The 21,497-nt window shown below is 43.8% G+C and overlaps 1 protein-coding gene and 1 pseudogene across 3 annotated transcripts; both read right to left on the bottom strand.

Annotated features, from left to right (window-relative positions):
• Positions 1-1,282: 1,282 nt before the first annotated feature.
• On the bottom strand, positions 1,283-9,252 carry LOC139299548 (NLR family CARD domain-containing protein 3-like; annotated as a pseudogene).
• Positions 9,253-15,803: 6,551 nt separating this feature from the next.
• LOC139299850 (myelin and lymphocyte protein-like) lies at positions 15,804-19,307 on the bottom strand. 3 transcript variants are annotated; one of them, XM_070922788.1, is made up of 4 exons: positions 19,204-19,307; positions 17,837-18,004; positions 17,079-17,204; positions 15,804-16,406 (listed from the first exon to the last, which is right to left on the bottom strand). In XM_070922788.1, the coding sequence occupies exons 1-4, from the start codon at positions 19,291-19,293 to the stop codon at positions 16,332-16,334; spliced, it is 459 nt and encodes a 152-aa protein (XP_070778889.1). In that variant the 5' UTR covers positions 19,294-19,307; the 3' UTR covers positions 15,804-16,331. The 3 variants fall into 3 exon arrangements, with proteins under 3 accessions (XP_070778889.1, XP_070778896.1, XP_070778904.1); XM_070922795.1 differs by lacking the exon at positions 17,837-18,004 and having other exon boundaries at positions 19,204-19,304; XM_070922803.1 differs by lacking the exons at positions 17,079-17,204; positions 17,837-18,004 and having other exon boundaries at positions 19,204-19,305.
• Between the last annotated feature and the right edge of the window lie 2,190 nt (positions 19,308-21,497).

Consider the following 21,497-nt stretch of genomic DNA (forward strand, 5'->3'; position numbering starts at 1 on the left):
CCATTGTGTATGATTCGATCAGACAGAGTGTAGAAACATGAAAATAAAGAGTTTAACAGGCTGATTTGTGTTACTGTTTTATTGAAATAATTCATTATTTCATGTGAAAGACAACATAGATTTTAATACAGTAATATTGTAATCATACATTATAGGCGGGCGTGTTAGAGGCTGCCTCCGACACAAGACTCTCCGTCATGACGCGTTGACAGTTTGGATGTTTCAGATATGAATGCAGCAGCTCACATATACTGCAGATACATTCACATTTCACCATGTTTTCCTCCTTTGACATCAACAATGATTCATAAAGTAACCATGTGTTGTTAAAAACCACCGCAGTGCAATAAATACAATTTAAGTGAAATTAAAAATATGCTGTTGTGTGTCAATTCACTTGACTGTTAAAAAAAATATATTATAGTTATATAGTTACACCGTAGTGATCCTGATTTTCATCCACAAATAGAGTCTTATTCTTCCACTATAAAATTCAGCCTCCAAAGTTAAGTCAGCAGCCATGATTCTGTGTTCAGGTAGTCCATATCCAACATGCCCAATAAACATGATGTTTCTGCCTTTTGTTGGTTTCACAACATTTAACAACACACGTGTAATCGCAGCTCGACAGTAACATCATCATTTGACCTCAACCTCAGCTTGGGTCCAGAACGACTGGAGTTGTGTCTCGACACCACAGATTGAATCTACAAAGGACTTTCTGTACAAGCCAAGCACCAGCCTCCTCCACTGGAGCACACTTGTCGGTTGCTTTGGCGATGACTTCGACTCTACCTGCCCTCTGGTACACAAACTACACAGCTCAAGATCACGAGTGATCAGGAAGCTGCTGCTTCTAGATCCTTCATGTTCATGTGAAGGCTCACACAGACCAGTATCACAATTTGAACTGTGACCAACATCTACAACAGAGAAGATCAGTTGTGAGGACCCTCCTACACTCCTGGAGCTCAGCAGGTGATGCAGAAGCCTCCAGGTCACATGAGAACAGATGTAGGAGACATCTTGTGTCCAACACATCTGTATATTCACAGATGTGGAGTTTGCAGTGAAGAGAACAATGTAGAAAAAAACACACCAGACAGAAAATATTCAAAGCAGATTGTTTTTATATGTTGTAAAAATATATGTTGTCTGGAGGAGATCTTGTAGACTCAGTCTGGTCAGACTCCTGTTGGCAGCACCCAAAGCATGATGGGAAGTGTGGTATTAACAACTCTGAACTTGTGTGTGTGTGTTTGTCAGCAGTGTGAGTGTTTCTCTACACAGAAGGAGACTCTCCCTCCTCCAGTGAACACAGAGACACTGAGGAACCAGACCACCCAAACAATAACCCAAAGCCAGGATAAAGAGGTTCAGTGAATGTGGTGTTGAAGGTGTGGAGGTGGATCAGGGTGTCAGAGGAGACTCTATAGAAGGACAGAGTGCCAGCAGGACAGTCCACATACACTGATACTCTGTGAGAGGAGGAGGAGGAGGAGGAAGAAGGGGGGAGGACTGTTCTTCTGTTATTGTGCCAGACAGAGTAACTTCCATCATCAGAGCACCTCAGACTCCAGGACTGATTATTTCCTCCAAACCAGCAGTCATCACTGCCTCCTCTCCCTCCTCTCCTTCTGTAAATCACTGACATATAAACCCCTCCTCTCCAGTCCACCTCCCAGTAACAGCGACCAGTCAGACCATCTCTACACAGCAGCTGAGGCCAGAAGTCAAACCTCTCTGGATGATCAGGATACGGCTGCTTCTCCGTCACTAACGTCACCTTCCTGTTGTTGTCAGACAGGTGGAGGTTTCTGTTGACTGTGTTTGTGTCCAGTGTGAGTTCACAGGCGTCTGATGGAGAGAACGAGACACGATACAGCAGCAGTTTATCCTCCAACACACCTGATGGCTTTATTTGTTGCTTTGTTAATTAGAGCCAAACTTCTCAAGGACTCATCTTTTTGGATCTTCTGTCCAACTGAGAGTTGAATGCAGATCCACGAGCTTTTGACTGAGACTACTTTAACATGTGCTGCCTTGTTTTCATGAATCAAAGTCAACACACACTTACACTTCCTCAGAGCAGGTTTCAGCCTCTGCTCTCCACCATGTTCCACCCTGGAGGAAGAAACAAAGTCAGGATGAACCTTCAGAAGCTTCCTCATCAATGATCTTCATCAACCGTCACTCACATCCACCATCAAGACAAAACAGCTGCATTTATAAAACACATTTCATACACAGACTCAATTCAACATCAAATATTCGGAAGAAAACAACAATAAAATCCACACAATTCAACTTATATCCCTGGAACAGTGACACTCATATATCCATTCTTATACAGATATTTTCTGTGGAAGTATAAATAAATAAATATTTCATTACGTGACGTAACTCGAGTAACAGGTAAAGAATGTGTGTTGTAGGCGTCAAGAAATCAAATCAGCACCAGATCCTGGTCTGATATTAGTCTCAGAGGGGACAGGGACTCTCAGCACATCAGTTACTGTCTTCACTGTTGGTACAGACTGTGAACCAACAGTCCTCAGCTCGTCAGTGTGACAGAGAAACAGTGTGTGAGCTCTTGCTGTCTGTTCATACCTGAGAGTTTCCAGTCTCCAGCGCGGATCCTCCAGTCCAGCAGACAGCAGCTTCACTCCTGTGTCTCCTGGATGATTGTAGCTCAGGTCCAGCTCTCTCAGATGGGAGGGGTTGGACTTCAGAGCTGAGGCCAGAGAACTACAGCCTTCCTCTGTGATCAGACAGCCTGATAGCCTGGAGAGACACACACACACACACACACACACATACACACAAACACACACACACACACACACACACACACACACACACACACACACACACAGAGTGACATTTTCATCTATTCGTTCCCCGTCAGTGTGAATTCCCTGATTAAAATGAGCTAAATGTTAAATTTTATCATCAGTCCACTGCTTTACTGCTTTGAAACTTATTGTTACAGTCAAATGACACCAGAACCCATCGTCAACACCTTATGAAAGTTGATATTACTTGAATGTCTTAGCAAACAGCTGCTTCTGTGGCAAACTGCCATAACTAGCACAGCGGAGAAGAAGAGCAAATTGGGGAGGAAGAAATATTGGATTAAAAAGTTGGCGTCAACCCAGGCAAAAAAAGTCTGCATCCTGACCTTAGAGTCTCCAATGTACAGTGTGGACTCTCCAGTCCAGCAGAGAGCAGCTTCACTCCTGAATCCTGCAGGTCGTTGTTACTCAGGTCCAGCTCTCTCAGACTAGAGGACTGGGAGCTGAGAACTGAGGACAGAGCTTCACAGCTTCTCTCTGTCAGATCACAGCCCCTCAGCCTGAAGGACAGTTAATGATAGAGACACTTGATACTGTTTTTGTGTTCTCAGAATCACAATCAGAATCAGAAATATGTTGATCCCCAGGGGAAAATTACACAACTCTACAATGTAAAATACATCACATTTATATGGTTGCCCTTATTGAGTTGATGTGTCAAATAACAAAGCATTACAATCTCAGGTGCCAAGAACATTTTTTTGGAATATTGATAATAAAATTTGTATTGTGTTTGTTATTGGAAACTAACAGCAATTTATCAATCAAATGTCAAAAAAATACAATCCTATCTCTGAGATCAAATATATTACACTGTAATTTGTTTTTGCATGGCTACTTTCATCTGTGGAGGTATAATAAAACTAAAGAAACAATTTGACCGATTTTTCAATTGATCAACGAATCAATTTATTGCCTAAATCAACTTTCATTAGTTGAGAACAACTCTACACATGTAATGAGTAGTTAGTATTAGTGACTGCAGTTATCTGTGCACTTACAGAGCTTTGTTGGAGGCTTTGACCACTGGCAGCAGCCTCAGGAGAGCCTCCTCTGAAGCAGAGTATTTCTTCAGGTCAAACACGTCCAGATCTTCTTCTGATGACAGTAAGATGAAGACCAGAGCTGACCACTGAGCAGGAGACAGTTTATCTGTGGAGAGACTTCCTGAACTCAGAGACTGTTGGATCTCCTCCACTAGAGAACGATCATTCAGCTCATTCAGACAGTGGAACAGATTGATGTTTCTCTCTGGAGACAGATTCTCACTGATCTTCTTCTTGATGCACTCGATAACTTTCTGATTAGTCTGTGAGATCCTTCCTGTGTGTGTCACCAGACCTCGTAGGAGAGTCTGATTGGTCTGCAGAGAAAGACCCAGGAGGAAGCGGAGGAACAAGTCCAGGTGTCCATTTGGACTCTGTAAGGTCTTGTCCACAGCACTCTGGTAGAAATGTGTTGGTTCAGGTTTGTCTCTAAATAGTTTAGACCACATTGAGGTTGTTTGTTCTTCTGACAGCAGATTGACACCAGAGTTGATGAATGTCAGATGGACATGAAGAGCAGCCAGAAACTCCTGAACGCTCAGATGGACGAAGCTGAACACCTTGTCCTGGTACAGTCCTCTCTCCTCTTTAAAGATCTGTGTGAACACTCCTGAGTACACTGAGGCTGCTCTGATATCGATGCCACACTCTGTCAGGTCGGATTCATAGAAGATCAGGTTGCCTTTCTGCAGCTGCTCAAAAGCCAGTTTTCCCAGAGAGACAATCATCTTCCTGGTCTCTTTATTCCAGTGTGGATCTGTCTCTGCTCCTCCATCATACTTGATGTTCTTCACTTTGGACTGAACCACTAGGAAGTGGATGTACATCTCAGTCAGGGTCTTGGGCAGCTGTCCTCCCTCTCTGGTCTTCAACACGTCCTCCAGAACTGTAGCAGTGATCCAGCAGAAGACCGGGATGTGGCACATGATGTGGAGGCTTCGTGAGGTCTTGATGTGGGACATGATTCTGCTGGCCTGCTCCTCATCTCTGAACCTCTTCCTGAAGTACTCCTCCTTCTGTGGGTCAGTGAACCCTCTGACCTCTGTCACCATGTCAACACACTCAGGAGGGATCTGATTGGCTGCTGCAGGTCTTGTGGTTATCCAGAGGCGAGCAGAGGGAAGCAGTTTCCCCCTGATGAGGTTTGTCAGCAGCACATCCACTGAGGTGGACTCTGTAACATCAGTCAGGACCTCATTGTTGTGGAAGTCCAGAGGAAGTCGACACTCATCCAGACCGTCAAAGATGAACAAAACCTGGAACTCTTCAAACCTGCAGATTCCTGCCTCTTTGGTTTCAGTAAAGAAGAGATGAACAAGTTCCACCAAGCTGTACTTTTTCTCTTTCAGCACATTCAGCTCTCTGAAGGTGAATGGAAATGTGAAGTGTATGTCCTGGTTGGCTTTGTCTTCAGCCCAGTCCAGAGTGAACTTCTGTGTTAAGACTGATTTCCCAATGCCAGCCACTCCCTTTGTCATCACTGTTCTGATTGGTTCCTCTCTTCCAGGTGAAGGTTTAAAGATGTCTTCTTGTCTGATAGTTGTTTCAGGTCTGCCTGGTTTCCTGGATGCAGTTTCAATCTGTCTGACCTCGTGTTCATCATTGACCTCTCCAGTCCCTCCCTCTGTGATGTAGAGCTCTGTGTAGATCTGGTTCAGAAGGGTTGGGTTTCCTGCTTCAGAAATCCCCTCAAACACACACTGAAACTTCTTCTTCAGGTTAGATTTGATTCGATGTCGACAAACTGCAGCAAATGTTCCTGAATGAAAACACAACAAATAAGATCAGTGAGCTAAGTTAAGAGTTTAAAATCCAGCTCCAGCTCCTCCTGCTTCATTCTCCTCAGGAGGTGCAGTGTGATCTTTAGAAATGCTCTTCCTCTGCTCTTCCTCCTCACCATCCACCACCTCCTCATCCTCACTCTGCCTTTCTAAGTATTCTGGGTAATCTGGACTCAAAACCTTCTGGAACTTCTTCAGGTCGTTCTTCACAAAAGTGTTTTCCTCAACATGCTGGAAAAGAATAAAACTTTAATTTTAATTATGTTTTCATCTCATTTGCAGATGCAGTAAAAGTTGTTGTTGGACATTTACACACCATAAATACGGAGTCCAGGTCTGTTGGATGCTGCTGAACCGACTGACCACAGAGGACCTGTTGAACTCTGCAGGGAAAATATGTATGAAATTAAAGTAAAAATGAAAAAAAAAGTATGAAAATATCAACAGATACACACAGTTTTGACCATTAATTACAGCTCCCCCATCAGCACAAATGGGAAATGATTTGTGTCCATTTGTTAATGTGGTGGAGGGCTGTTCATTCCCCCATGACCCTGGGAGCTGTGTTGTTTGAGAAAATAGCTCCTAGTCGGGCCACACAGGAAAACTGGTTGAGATTGAGAGTGGTTCCCAGATTAGGGAGACCGGGACCCTCTCCTGGAGCCAGGTCTGGCTAAAAACAAAGGGATGACATAGGGTCACGGCCTTGTGGGTCCTCCACTAGCAAGGTTGGAGGTGAGGGCCAGTTGCATTGCCAAGTAAACTCTAGACTATGGCAGGGGCCTTGGCCTGCTGACACCTGATAGGAAAACTGGTTCTAAAGACTTGGAAGATCACCTTGAAGGAGCTGGATTTCCCACTGAGTAGCCATACTGAAGCAGCTGGTTGAGAGGGGTTAAGGGTCTTGTCTTAGGGCACCTCAGTGGTGGTACAGTAATGAGGGAGGGGCAAGGGGCTATTTCACTCTCCCCGTCCAGACCTTCCAGTCACAAGCCTGCTTCTCTAACCTTTAGGTCACCAGGCCCTGAAAGGAAAAAAAAAAATACTAATAGAAATATGATGTCTTGAAACTGAAACTAATTGAAACTGAAACTGTATTTTATCAGTTAAAAAATATATTTAACTGATCCTGGGATTTTTTTCTGGGCTTTGTTTGTCTGAATAGCTGCTTGTGTCACAGTTTGCTCCTCAGTTCCCTTCAGCCTCCAACTCAGTCTCACGACTCTCAGGCCGTCTTTCCTCTAGCTGTCCACCAGATGTCCTTGGACTTTCCCTACTTTCTTCATCACCCGACTGCCTCACCCATCCACACACCTGTTCCCATTTCTCATCAGCTATGCAGTCACCTGAGCTGCCTGAGATGCACCGAGCTACTGCGTCCTCTTCCTTGTGCACCTGGTCGTTAGATAAACCATTTCACTTCCTTTGTAACAGGTCAGATCGTTATATCAAGGTTGTGCACTTCGTACCTTGCTCTTTAGCTTTTGTATCCTGTTTTTCTGTTGTTCCTGAGAACTGTTACCTGCCTGTTTTGGACATTTGATTCTTGCCTGCTCCTTGTTGGATTTGTTTGCCTTCTCTGTTTTTTTGTTCTGCCTCTCCATCCCATAAGCCTTTGTGCCATTTATGTTAATAAATTCACTGAACTGCTTCAGCTCAGACTCAGGCGTCTGCATTTGGGTCCTATCCCCTGTGTTCCAGTTACCCTGCCAGACCCAGCTGTGACAGCTTGTTGCATTAGGCAGAATGGGATGCTTGTGGTATTGTTCAGGGACAGGTGAGGGAGGATGTTGCTGAATGTGGGGATGTAATCGCACATTTCGCAGTGAAGACGAAGAGAGGACGCTGCAGACACTGCAATAAAGGATACACCAACACGCTATGCAGCAAGTGTGATGTTCGTCTTTGCTTTTCAGAGGAAAAGAACTGTCTTTGGGCCCATCATTGCAAATGACCCCTTAGTAGTTCTGTATATTTGTTCAAAGATTGAGCACAAATACAGAACGTTACAAAATTTGAAAACCTCGTACGACAACAGTTGAAAGGTAGAAAAATGTTTGCTCATTTTTTTTTTTTCTATATTTGGGCTTTATAGGGTTAAACAGGGCTGTGGAGGCAAGTTGCCACAGTGGATGAGAATTGCCCTGAGATGTTGAGATGCTGAAATCTCTGGACTGTAGACCGGCAGACTTTAAAAAAAGGGACCAGATGATGTGCTCCAACTATCAGGGTATCACATTGCTCACCCTCCCCAGCAAACCTTGGGTGCTGGAAAGGAGACTCGGGTCAAACCTCAGACTCAAGAGGAACAATGTGGAAACCATCCTGGCCGTTGAACAGAGGACCAGCTGTTTACCACTGCAAGGATACTAGAGGGGTTAAGGGAGTTTAAAAACTTTTTCTATTATCAACTTATTTGTTAATGTATTGTCATCTCAAAAGAAAACAGAAAACTGTAGATTGCTCTCTTCATGTTGGGATTGATTCACTGCCCCAATTGAAGGAGTTCAAGTATCTGAGTCTTCTTCACAAGCGAGGGTAAGATGGAGTGTGAGCGATGCAAACACTGTACCAGACTGTTGATTTCTCGGTTGATGTGAATGGATGTATGGAATTAAAGTCTACAGAACATGTACCATCGCATGGTATCTGACAGTGAATCAGGGCCGTCACTTTTTCATTTGAAATTTGAATTACAATGTGAAAGTTGTTAAAAAGTGTTTCATCTGTGATTATCTGATCCAATTAAAAGCTCACACTGTACAAACACAACAGCCTTGGACTCCAGCTTACCTTCCTTCAGCAGGGTGGTGTCCATCTTTAAATTCAATAGGGTCAATCATGGACCTGTGACTCTTCATGGACACACAGCTGGGTCTGGGAGAGTCAGGTCTCTGCTGGTGAACACTGATAGAGAGAGACAGACAAACCAACCTTCAACTGCGCATTTATGATGAAGGCCCCAGAACACTTCGGCTGAAAAATGAAACTCGTCAGTGAAATTTCTTCTTGCTTATTGGCATTTATTTTGTCTTTTGGTTGTTCATTATTTCACAGTCCTTAAGTCTTATTTTTCAATGAATTTTAATATTTTAATTATTGTTTAAATTGTCTTCTCTTTTCTTTTTGTGTCTTGTAAAACACACTGAGAAAGTGTAAAGAGTTGGATTTTCCGCTTTGGGCCAATGAACTATATTCATAGTATTAGTTAGCTGATTATATTGATAGAATAAGACATGATGAGATAAGAGGAGGTGGAGGACATTACAGGAGTGTCCTTTCAAATGATAAACATCAGTAAAACGTGTGAATGTTACAAATGAAACGTTCCTCCAACAACATTGTTAGAACTTGTACAGAACACGAGTTTTGAGTGTGAATAATGATGGTGGAGTGATTTGAGTGGACGAGAGTCAAGGACAGTTAGAGATCTTCGTCTCACCTCTGAGCTCTGGTCTGGCTGTCCTGGTCCCCACACAGAGTGGTTGTAGAGGGAGGGGCTCCCTCCTCCGTCTCCTCACACTGGTTCATAGCAGAGCCCCCACCTTCACACAAACACAACAACATGCTGTCAGAGCTCACACAGTATTTATATCATTCCTCTCAGTCACATGACAAACAGCTGAATGAAGTTAAACCTAAAACAAGCAGAACCTGTTGTTTTTGACCACAGAGTCGACAGAGAAGTCAGATGCTGCTGAATTCACGTCCACATCAAGTTACAGAGACTTTGTACCTTCATCTGTGGAGGAAACACTGGAGCAGAAATCAAACTGTCAGTCCTGTCATTGATTAGTTGATTGACAGAAAATTGCAGGATGGCAGTTTTTACAAACATGAGCTGGTCCAAGTTTCTTCAATGTGAGACGTTGCATCTTGTCTTTTTGAATTGAAACCTTTTGTGTTGTTGGGTGTCAGACTTCTTAAGCAGTCTAGTGTAAACAATAAATCGACTGTCAGAAAAACTGATGAAACTACGTGGATCATGAAGATAATGGTCAGATGAAGAGTCACAGCAGTCTGACCTGAAGCCAGAAAGCCAGTGAGAGTCAGAGAATCACAGAGCAGCTGATGTAGTTCTGCCATCGCTCCACTAGGTGTCGTCACTCGTCTACAGAGCAGCTCAGTACAAAGCTAAATGTCTGGAGGAGGACAAACTCGTATCTCTGTGTTATTCACTGACAGAATGAGAGTGCACATCTGGAGCTGTATACAGAGGTTTCTTATCTAGTTGTGTTGTGCACTGAACCTGGGTGAACAGGGAAGTCCACGCCCGGGTTAAAGCTCGGACTGCTGCCTACAACGCAGGAGATTTGGATGAATACTGGAACATCCGGGTCGAGCTCCAAAAGGCCATCAACAGGGCTAAGAGTCGATACAGGGACAAAGTTGAGTCGTGCTACCATGGCTCCAGCACCAGGAATATGTGGACTGGACTATGAACCAGCACTATAAACTCTGCAGCAATGAGGAAGTGTCTTTTATGCACACTTTGTATAACACCCCTGCTGCAAGTAAAGAAAAGGCCCAGGACCCACTGGAAACATCTGGGGCAGATGTGAGTCAATCCTTCAACATGACTAACCGACACAAGGCTCCAGGTCCTGACGGTATCCAGCTGCTGGATGTCTTCACAGATGTTTTTAACCTCTCACTGCTGAAATCCATAGTCCCCACGTGTTTTAAAAAGACCACCATTGTCCCGGTTTCCAAGAAGTCCAAACCTCTCTGCCTGAACGACTACCGCCCAGCAGCACTTACTCCGGTCACCATGAAGAGCTTTGAGCGGCGAGTCAGAACCCACATCAGCTCTTCTCTGCCAAACTCACTGGACCCACTACAGACCTTGAACCTTTCAACAGAAGTTGATCCTCTGTGACTGAAGGCAGCTGCCTCCACCACGACCCCAGATCAGTTTCATCTCCTTCATCACGCTGTCAGCATTCAAATCAAACATTATCTGAACTCAAACATCTTCTGAAATATAACTTTTACACTCCTCAGCTTTTCTTTTCCTGCTCACACAGACGCCATCTGCATTAAGGAACACCGTCAAACAATCGGAAACAGCTTTTCAAAGCTGAAAGAAGGAACATTTTCAACAACAGAAAAGCTCTGATAGTGAAGAGAATTCAGTTCCACTTACTCAACTTATTTCCATGAATGTTCATCAGTCCAGCAGCTCACTTGTCTCCTCATCAGGTCTGTGTTGAAAAAGAGGGTTAGATTCATCCACCTGCTTCAATAAAAGCTCCAGCCAGCAGTATTAAAACAATATAAACCGGTCTGAAGCTGCTGCAGGACAAAGTTCAGCTTCTACTGTTTTATTATGAGTTAATCACATGACACATTTAACAGCAGCCGACCTGCTTTCATTCAAACATGTTCATCAGTTACTTCTCTTTATACCCACAGAGTTCATCTCAGCTCTCTACCAAAGTCATCATTCAGGTTTCTGGTCTTTTGGACAGAAAGTAAATGTTACAGAACATTTTACAGGAAGTAAAACATGTAAAGACTTCTAGTGGACGACTCCTCCTTCATCAACAATCAAAAGAAAGAAAGACTTTGATTGACAGCTCTCTGCTACACGTTCAGACAAGACTTCAAAATCTTACTTAAGTTAAAGCATCAAAAAATAATGAAAGTACCAAAAGTAAAAGTACTTATTATGCACAATGGCCCATTTCAGAATGATATTATTGGATTATAATTTTTGATGCATTCATGCGTTCATCACTTTAATGTTGCAGCTGGTGAAGGTGGAGCTCATTTAATCACTTTATATACCGCTGGGTAACTTGTGAATGTCCCCCTGAGGATCAATAATGTCTCATCTTATAACCTATAACCTTACATCATAATTTACTTGTTCATTATATTTTGTATAACTAATCTGAATACACAAAGAAAACAGTAACTGCAACAAACAAACAATTCAAACGTATCAGCTGACCTTCAGAACTCAGACCTCAATAAAAACTACTGTGTGTGTGTGTGTGTGTGTGTGTGTGTGACCTCATTAAACTCTTTGACGTCTGAACTTGTTAAAGAAAATGTTCCTTATTTCATTGAATTTTTCACACTGTAGGAGGAAGTCCATCTCCATAAAAGTACAGAAAACCTGAAACTAAAATCTCAATGTTTGACCAAAAACCAAAATGAAAACATATTTTAAAGTATTTCAAGGTATTTAAAACCACAATCTTGCAGTTCATTCACCAAAAACCTTCCTGTTTCTGTGCAGTGGATGAAATAAGAACCAGACCAGGTGTCTGCAGTCACGTTAGCGGCCCTGTGAGGCAGTGCTCACATAGCGGCGCTTTGAGCTGAATGCTAACGTCAGCATGCTCACAATGACGCCAATAATGCTAATATGCTGATGCTAAGCAGGCATAATGTTTACAATGTTCACCATCTTAGTTTAGTGTGGTAGCATGCTAACATTTGCTAATTAGCAATAAATACAAAGTACAGCTGAGGCTGATGGGAGTGGTTACAGCCACTAGATGTCACTGCTTACTCCTCAGCTTAATACTGAGGTAATCAGTTTGGATGTTGTATTAAAAGTCACGTCCAGATGAGGTCAAAGAGACTTTCTACCTCCGTCTTCACATTTACAGTCAAACTGTCTCTTAAAGATATCTGCTCTGTATTCATTCAATAACAACATCAATGATTGGAGGCTGAATTCAAAAGATTAGTTCACATTTCTTCAAGTCTTAATATCTCAAGACAAAACTCTCATGTACGTTGACACAGTGATTGTGGAAGTTCAGCTGAAGATAATATGAAGCTTCCACTGTCTGAGGTGGGGATCTACAAAGTTTCTGTCCCTCCACTGCAGCTCCACAAGTAAACACAAACAGGGAATATCATATTCATTCGTTTTAGGTCATAAATGTTTTACTGTGTTAATAAATGGAGAGAAAGCTTATTCGATGAGTTCACATCTGAAGGTGTAACAGGAACAAAATGTGTTCTTTCTAATCATTCAGTCACATCATGATGACATCATTCTCTTCTCTCGGCAGCTTTGTGAAGAAACTCTTAGTCAGAAACATTTAGGCGGTCTGCTGGTGTTGAGATCCGATCCTCAGTTCACTTCCTGTTGCCTACCAACAGCCAACGTTGGTTCCTTTTAAAGATGACCTCCAGTACTCACCAATATGTGGTTATTATTGTAACCATGACGACAAAGCTCCCCCAACCTTAACGAAGTAGTAATTTGAAACCATAACGATCTCTAAACAAGTCGTTTTCGTGCCTAAACCCAACTAAACCTTCACCACAGATGATCCATGACAGTTTTGGCACAGCAGTCAGATCAGAAAATGCTGTTTTTGTGTTCTGAAGGGTAGTTACTGTACAAATGATGCATTGTGTCGTTTCATTTGGAGGACTTTAACTTGGAGGACTTGTTGCATCCCAAAGGTGTTGGATGGGGTTGAGGTCAGGACTCACCAGTCAAGTTCTTCCACACAAAGCTGGAAACCCATTTCTTTATGGAGGTTTGAGGTCATGATTCAGTTACACAACTCAGGAAAATCTCTTTAACACACAAACCGTCCAACTGCAACTGTCATTGAAATAAACTGTATGAAGAAACTGACCTTTATCTTCAGACTGCAATATGATCAGTATGTCAAACACTGGACGATGCTGCAGCATTAAGATTTCCCTTAATTAGAACTGAGAGGCCCAAACCAGACAGACAGGTTCAGACCAAAGAGTTTGTGATATAAAGTGAATCAGCTGTTTGTGATTGAGGTGAATGTTGTCGTTCAGACGAGCTGCAGCCTCACATGGAGATTCATGGAGATGCTCCGCTATTATCACCTGCTGCCTCCCTCATCAATTATACATCACAGCTACAGTTCAGTGACCCGCCATACTGCCCGATCACAGTGTGTGTGTGTGTGTGGCAGCTTGCCCTGTATTTACTCCCTGCCGTACTCCATTAAACCTGGTTTCATATTCTTGTTGTTGATTTGAGCTCTCAGTTTAAAACACATGGTGAGTGAGTTTTACTCTTTTTACAGACTACATGAGACAATGACATGGCTCTTATTTTGGTAGTTTGGCTTTAATTCTTTAGTTTTGTGTCAATAATAATAACATCATATTCATCAAGTTAACATCTGTGAGCACGGCCACGTCAATAAAAAGAACGCTGACGCTGTTGCCAAGCTTCAGGCGGATACGTTGGTCTCTCGTGATTGGTTAGGGAAAATCGAATTCCCCTCCCCCACAGAAATCGGTCAGAGTGAAGGTAACGTCAGGCCGAAGATGGAAACGGAGTGAAACAAGTCCAGCAGGTAAGGCCGAGCGCACACCTTGACTGACAGACAACCTTACTGTCTGTCCACATTACAGCTGTAGTCGTTTGTACGTCCTTTCGGACGGGTTGAAGTCGCCTTACCTTAAAGGTGTCCCGGAAGACAGGAGGTGAGGCGTTTTAGCTCCACCCACTGAGCGATTCAAGTGCACCGCACTTCAATTCCACAATTAACACTAAGCCTAGTTCACAGTGTCATGTTCAAGATTACAGCTGGCTGAAGTTTAATTGCTCAAGTATAACCACACTCAAAGAAGCCAAGCCAGCACCACGAGCCGTCACAGCAGTACAAGCCAACACAGACTGGAGCCTCATTTTAAAATGTAATATTTACTCTCGTTTGAAAAAGGGGCTCCACCTTGAAGGAAATAAATCAACCAAATCAACTGTTCAATTGATCAGTCTCGTCAGAAGGAACTGGAATTATTTTCGATATATTGACGTCTGTCTTCTGCCTCAAAGAAAACACACAGACAACTTCTTGCTGCTAAATGAGGACATTTATTCATAGCTGAACGTCTAATAACTGAATAAATGAAGGATTAATGAAGAAAATAAACAGATGAATAAAAGATCTTCAATGATAAACCTTACTCAGTGGGCGATAGTGAAGACAGAAGAATTTCATTATCAGAACAAAAAGGCGACGCTAACGTACTGCTAGGGCACCAACTTCTCTAAAGGGGGTTTCTTTTATTCGACGTCAGCTCTCATCTCAGTAGCAGATGGAGGTTTGTCTACTTGCCAACCGGTGGAGGGAGGAGACGGGAGGTCGGTCAAGCGGAGTTTGGGATGGAGGAAGGCGTTTCTTTGTCTGAAACTTTAATATCACTGTTCATGTTTCCTGACTCTTGTGAATTTAATAGTCTCACACCTCACTGTGGAGCATCTAATATTCCTAAGTATTAACTATCAAAACATTATTTCCAATACTGCTAATAGGTGACCAGAAAGTTAATACTTAATTCAATCACACAGGACACAGTTTCGCAGTAGACCATATGCTGAGTCATGCTAGCTACGTCACAGATTTTAATTTTCCTCTTATTTTAATCTTGATTCAGACTTGGGCTGGAAAAAGAATTTAACAGTGTTACCACCAAACTCAGTGTACTCTTAACATCATTTATGATATTGAGTGCAATGATTTGCAGCAGAGACGACTCACACCTCATCAACAGGTGCTTTTAATCACCTGAACACTAACTGGTGCATTATGGGACACTTTCAGCATCAATTCCACCTGGTCAATCCCCCATGAGTCAAAGCTCAACCTGACTGAACTCTACGGGAGGAGAAAGAGGCTTTCAGGTGTGTGTGTGTGTGTGGGGGGGGGGGGCTCCAGGACCTGGGGTGGGTACCACTGTATTAAGCTTTGAACCTACAATGTCCCAGTTGTCCCTGAGTGTGTCCCGCCCACCTGACATCTGTTGATTATCTACCCTCTCAGTGGTGTGAGCACTCTGACCTCGCTGCCCTCCCCGCTTCACCTGATGTCACTGCTGATGAAATATTCAACAGTGTCAACAGCCACCTGCCCCCCCCCCCCCCCCCCCGTTACCACAGAGCGACCACAGAGGCTTCAGGCTGGCTGTCAAACTGCGAGACAGATAGAGACAAATCCATACCACGATGGACAGATAATACCTAAAGAAGGAACTCTTCAGACGATCTTCACTTGTGATGTGTAACTAAACTGAGAGTTTATTTGGACTGATTAGTTGAATGACGTGAACCAAAACTTTTGTTTCAAATGTTTCAAGATTTATTATTATTCATTTTATTCATTTTTCATTTTCAATTAATGCAGAAGTCTCAAAAAATTTACAAAAAGTTAAGCATTCAGTTATAAAGTCTTACATTACAAAAACATCACAATTTACATCCTTTTCCTGCTCTGATCCACATTTAATTAAATTCTTCTATTTAACAACGTTTGGAAACATATAAAAATATAAAAGCGGCCGCATCAGACCCCCCAATCAGCCGAGAGTAAAACAAGAGGAAGCTCAGGATGGATGCTGAGAGGAGGCAGAGATTTCCTCCAGACAGGGTGTGCTCTGTCCTCTCCTGCCCCCTCCATCCCGTCCATGTCAGCGTCTGCAGCTGTCGTCTAGAAGTCGTCTGTTAACAGAACAGATGCAGTGACGCTGCCTCAGACAGCTGCTGTGGTGATCCAGATGTTGCTTCTCCCAGCTGCCTGACAGCCTCCGTCACAGCCAGCCCTCCCTTCATGTCAGCTTCATGTACAAGCTTTAAGAATAGAAATCAGTTCCGTTCTGGTTCAGGAGGCTCTGCGGGGAGGAAACCTCTAGAAAGATTTCCACCGGATGGCGGACAGGATGGCGTGGACGAAGTAGAGGAGAGTGGCTACATACGAGAAGACCTGAAGAGACGAAGACAACATCAGGACAAGTCATAGTAGTCAGTCCAGGAGAATCACAGCACCATACCAGCTTTAAAGCATTCACCCACCATTACACCTCCTCCATGGTGTGTTCAGGTGCTTGTGAAGCGCTCAGATATTTCATTCTTTTTCATGACATCCATGTTTGACTGTGTGCGTTTGTGTCGGAATTCATTTCTTGACAGTAAAGCTCGTGAAATAGCTGCGTGCTGCATTACTGCGCAGCAACAACACCACCGTGACAAAACCGCTGAGGGTTTACTGAGATGATCATGCAGGCTGCCAGCAGGGTTGAAGACTCTCTCTGAGAGTCAGATGTTCAGATTGATGCCACTCTCACGTCTGTACAGTAAATATGAAGCTACAGCTAAGCTAAGCTAACCAGCTGCTGGCTGTAGCCTCGTATTCACACTGCTCCTTTAAGATCATTGTGTTTTGTAGGTGGGACCTTTTCCTACAGATTTCTGTGTATGAAAGAAAAGAAGCAGTGACTGCTGTAGAGATGCTGTCAACAGACCAATGGGAGCATAGAATGGACCAGTTAAGAACCAGTGAGTTCTTCTGGACCCATTCAGGTCTGTGTCCTCCAGGTTCTGGTCTCTGTGTGGTTCTGTTTGGTTGCTTTGGATGAGATAATCCAGCCTGACTCACCACTGCAGAGATGTCCAGCTTGTAGTTTTGGGAGTTGGTCCCGTCCTTCATCTCCTGGGTCACTTTGGCCAAAGCCACCGAAGCGCTGAGGTAGAAGAAGGCAGCGATGCCGTGATACGCGAAGTCCTGACAGACGAGGCAGACAGAACACGAGCAGCTCACAGTTATGTGGTGAACGTGACATTCACTGTCTGCACTGGTCAGAACACACACACACACACTGTTACACAACCTGCTGTATAAAAACACACTGAAGGACACCTGACAGGCTGTTAGCTGTTAGTAACGTGTTCATCAGCTGACCTGAAGAAAAAACCTAATTTGTCTCTTTCACAACATCCATATTTACTGATTGTCAATGTGATGCTGAAGCTAAAAATTACTACATGTCCTGCAACGCACCTCCAGGCTTTGAAAAACGCTCCCATCTCACAACTGCACAGATAGTTAACAGGAGCACACTGAAGACCAGATTCAGACCCAGAAGACAAGCTTTATGATGTCCTCATCAGTTTTGACCATTGATAATTCCAATAAAGTTTATTCAAACAACACAACTGCGTCCTCAACAATGTTGATTAAAAAAGGCAGCATATGGAGACATTCTGCAGCAAAGCTCAATTTTACTTTGTTTTTACAGCAATACTACAATATATTCAACATATACAGTATGTGTACTGCAGTAACATAAACACGCTCACTACAGTTAATGAGGATCTTTTGACAGTTCGTAGTTTTACCACGTGTGGAGGACTTACTGCTGCAGCCCAGCTGCCTTTGTTGTGATGCCCCCCGCAGGCGAACACCACCATCCAGATAAAAGTCATGACGAAGCAGAAGACGGAGACGAACATGACCCAGCCCTGAGGGTTCTCCGGCACCACCAGCGTTACCGCCACCAGGATCCACACCAGACCACCGAAGATCTGCAGGAACACCAGAGACACGAGAGAGGGGGCACGGCTCCCCCCATCAGACTTTACTGCAACTAACGACTGTTGTCATGTGGACTCCATTAATGGATCAATGACAAAGTGTTCATTAAGTTTAGTCCTTGTAGTCACATTCGGCCTGACGTGACCTTTGTGTCACTGTCTTTTCTTTCAGGTTCGTTAGCTGTGAGATGTGTTGTCATTATTTTGTCTACCCTGTATTTCCAGCTTGGTCTGCAGAGCAGGGCGTCGCTGCCTTCGCTCACGCTACACCTCTGATGATTGACAGGCTGCATTATTCATGGAGCTCCACCAGACTCCACCTGTGAGTGTGTGTGTGTGTGTGTGTGTGTGTGTTTGAGTTAATGCACGAGTTCATGTGAAAAGCATTCCTCCTCTGACGCCTGTCAGGGTGTGTCGCCTCTTAACGTTAAATCTGCAGAATAAAAATATCTTTTCACATCAGCTCACGTCTCATGTCTCATGTCTCACGTCTCACGTCTCTCTCCTCCATCACGCAGGTTCAACATCTGTTCTAACATCTGGCTGCTGTGGCCCCCTGACCTCCTCACATACATGCACATAATGTAGGAAGATTGTTCTCTGCTAACTGGCTATAACGTGGACTCTGGACTGGACTCATGTCACTGTTGAGACTTCTGTTGGGTCCTGTTTTTAACAACATGACAAACTTGTGTTCGGCCCACGTAGTGAAGTTTAAACTCAGTACTGTTTCACTGATTTCGCTCTCTGTGTTCCTTATTTGTTTATGTATCATATAAATATACATATGCTTTGTTTACAGACATTACAGATGGAATCAGACATTAGACTGCTCCTTTAATAAAAGTGGACAGAGTCACTTCATGTTGAGGTGAAATGAACCAAGTGCTCTCTGATGCTGCAGAGCTCACATGGATCAACAGCTTTAGTTTGTTGAGTTCACTGTCTGAAGCTTTAAATCAGTAAAACGACATCAATTACAGATTAACTCTGATATTAACCTGCAGAACTCCTCTCGTCTGTTTAGAGCAAGACAAGTTCCCAGAAGCAGCATCTGAGTTTGGAAGATTTAAAATAAGATTTAAACTCAAGGACTCGTTAACATGATGCTTCCGCAGCAGTTCAGCCTCAAACATCAGCTGCTGTCTCCTCATGTCCATCATGTCTGAGAGGAGCCTCGTGTTTCTTACCAGCTCCGGCAGGTAGAGGATGTCGGGGATGGTCGTACATATTCCGATCCCGCTGGGGAGGTTCCCCATGGTGGCGGTGTGGGAGGCCATCCTGCTGCTGCCGCTGCTGCCGCTGAGACTGAAGCGGGACTCAGAGCTGCTGCGGTTTAAACCAGAAGGAGCCGACCGGAAAAACCGGAATCCCCATCAGCCGAGCGGAGACACGCCCGGCGGCCCGAACTCACCGGAGCTGCTCAGAGCGGCTGATGGTCCGCTGGAGGTCTGGAGGTTCAGAGTGAGACAGGCAGACAGGCAGACAGAGAGACAGGGAGGCAGACAGTCAGTCAGTCAGACAGACAGGCAGACAGACAGACAGAGAGACAGACAGACAGGCAGACAGACAGGCAGACAGGCAGAGTGACAGTCAGTCAGACAGACAGACAGGGAGGCAGACAGGGAGACAGACAGTCAGTCAGACAGACAGAGAGACAGACAGACAGTCAGGCAGACAGACAGACAGAGAGAGTGACAGGCAGGCAGACAGACAGACAGGCAGAGAGACAGTCAGTCAGACAGACAGACAAACAGAGAGAGTGACAGGCAGACAGAGAGACAGACAGACAGGCAGAGAGACAGTCAGTCAGACAGACAGTCAGGCAGGCAGACAGACAGACAGTAACGTCTCAGTGATGGTGCTTTTGTTCATGTAGACTCTGTGTCTCATAATAAAAGATTGTATTATTATTGTGTTAATATGTTAATAGTTGGTCCACTCACTGGTGCTCAGCATCATTGCATTATTAGTTAATATTATTTGTTAATGTTAGTAGTTTTCTGGAGAAGCTGGGTGAAATATTTGCCAGTCGGTGACGAACACCAGTTTCCCCGTGAGTCCAGATGAGACAGCAGCCAACAACACCGCTGGATCAGTCACCGAGTCCTGAAGCAGCGTATTTACCTGAAATATAAGAAACCTTGATATTTTCTATGTGCTTACATCTGAGCTCAGTTGTGTTTGTGACCCTGCAGCTTCTCACGCTGTAAACAACAGCGCCATGGAAACAACAGGCCGACTGACACCTCCGATAATCGCAGAGCTGGGTCTGGTTTCAGCCGCCGTCATCCTATCCTCCTGCCTGGGAGACCTGCTCCCTACGGAGACAACACTCGGTGGACATGAGTCAGAGGGGACGAGGACTCCCAGGACAACACCTGGTCCAACACCTGGTTGCAAAACCTCCAAACTGCAAATCCTCTAGAATACCCTGAGACAAACCTTTCAGATGTTCACTGTGCTGTAAAAGTTCTCGTGTATTTACGCATCTCGTTGCCTTTAACAACACAAAACATTTGAAATGACACCACATGAAGACGGAAGCAGAGCGAGCATCTGTGGAGCTCTCTGAGCGTCACGCAAAGAAAAGCAACCTTTTGTGTGAGTGTGTGTTTCTATATATACTGTATATATATATATATATATATATATATAATTGTTATTATTCCACCTCCAGCAGCTACAGATCATCACGGTCCTCCATGTGGAGTCGTGTTTGAGTCTCCTGATGGATGAAGTCCAGTCTTCTCTCTGTTAGCTCTGGTTCTGGTCTCCTCCACCTCCTGAGGGAAACATCTGGCTCTTTAGCTGCTAAATGCTGCACCGTGTCCAGCAGCTGGTCTCTACCTGAGTCTGTCTGCAGCTCGTGTACAGGAAGTGTGCTCTGAGCTACAAGAAGCTAAAAAGCTCAGCAGAGCTGCAGAGACGTCTTTTGACTTAGACTTAGACTTAGACTTAGACTTTATTAATCCCACGGCAGGAAATTTACAAGTCACAGCAGCAAAGACAGAAAGGTGCAGAAACACACAGCAGACAGCACTGTGTCGATAAGAATCAGAAGTATTTAAAAAAGAAAAACAATATACAAATAATAAATACAGATATAAAAAATATGGGGGACAAAAATAAATATAAATATATTTTTGCTTTTGCTCTGATTTTATAATAAAAAAATATCTAAAACATTACAGTTTCTGTTTTTAGCCATGCTAGCAGAAACGTCTCAACAGCTGCTGGATGGACTGTGATGAATGTGGTTCAGACCTTCATGGTCCCCTCAGGTCAACATGTGTCCTATAATGGGCTCTGTGTTTACTGCTAATTGCAAATATTAGCATGCTAACACACGGAACTAAGATGGTGAACATGTTAAACATTATACCTGCTAAACGTCATGTTGTCATTTTATCAAATATAGATAGATACTGAAATGTGTCCAGTAAAAAGGACAAGAGGGAACAAAACGTCACCGCTGCGTCAG

The sequence above is a fragment of the Enoplosus armatus genome, chromosome 2 (genome assembly GCF_043641665.1).
Source record: "Enoplosus armatus isolate fEnoArm2 chromosome 2, fEnoArm2.hap1, whole genome shotgun sequence".
NCBI classification, from domain to species: domain Eukaryota; kingdom Metazoa; phylum Chordata; class Actinopteri; order Centrarchiformes; family Enoplosidae; genus Enoplosus; species Enoplosus armatus.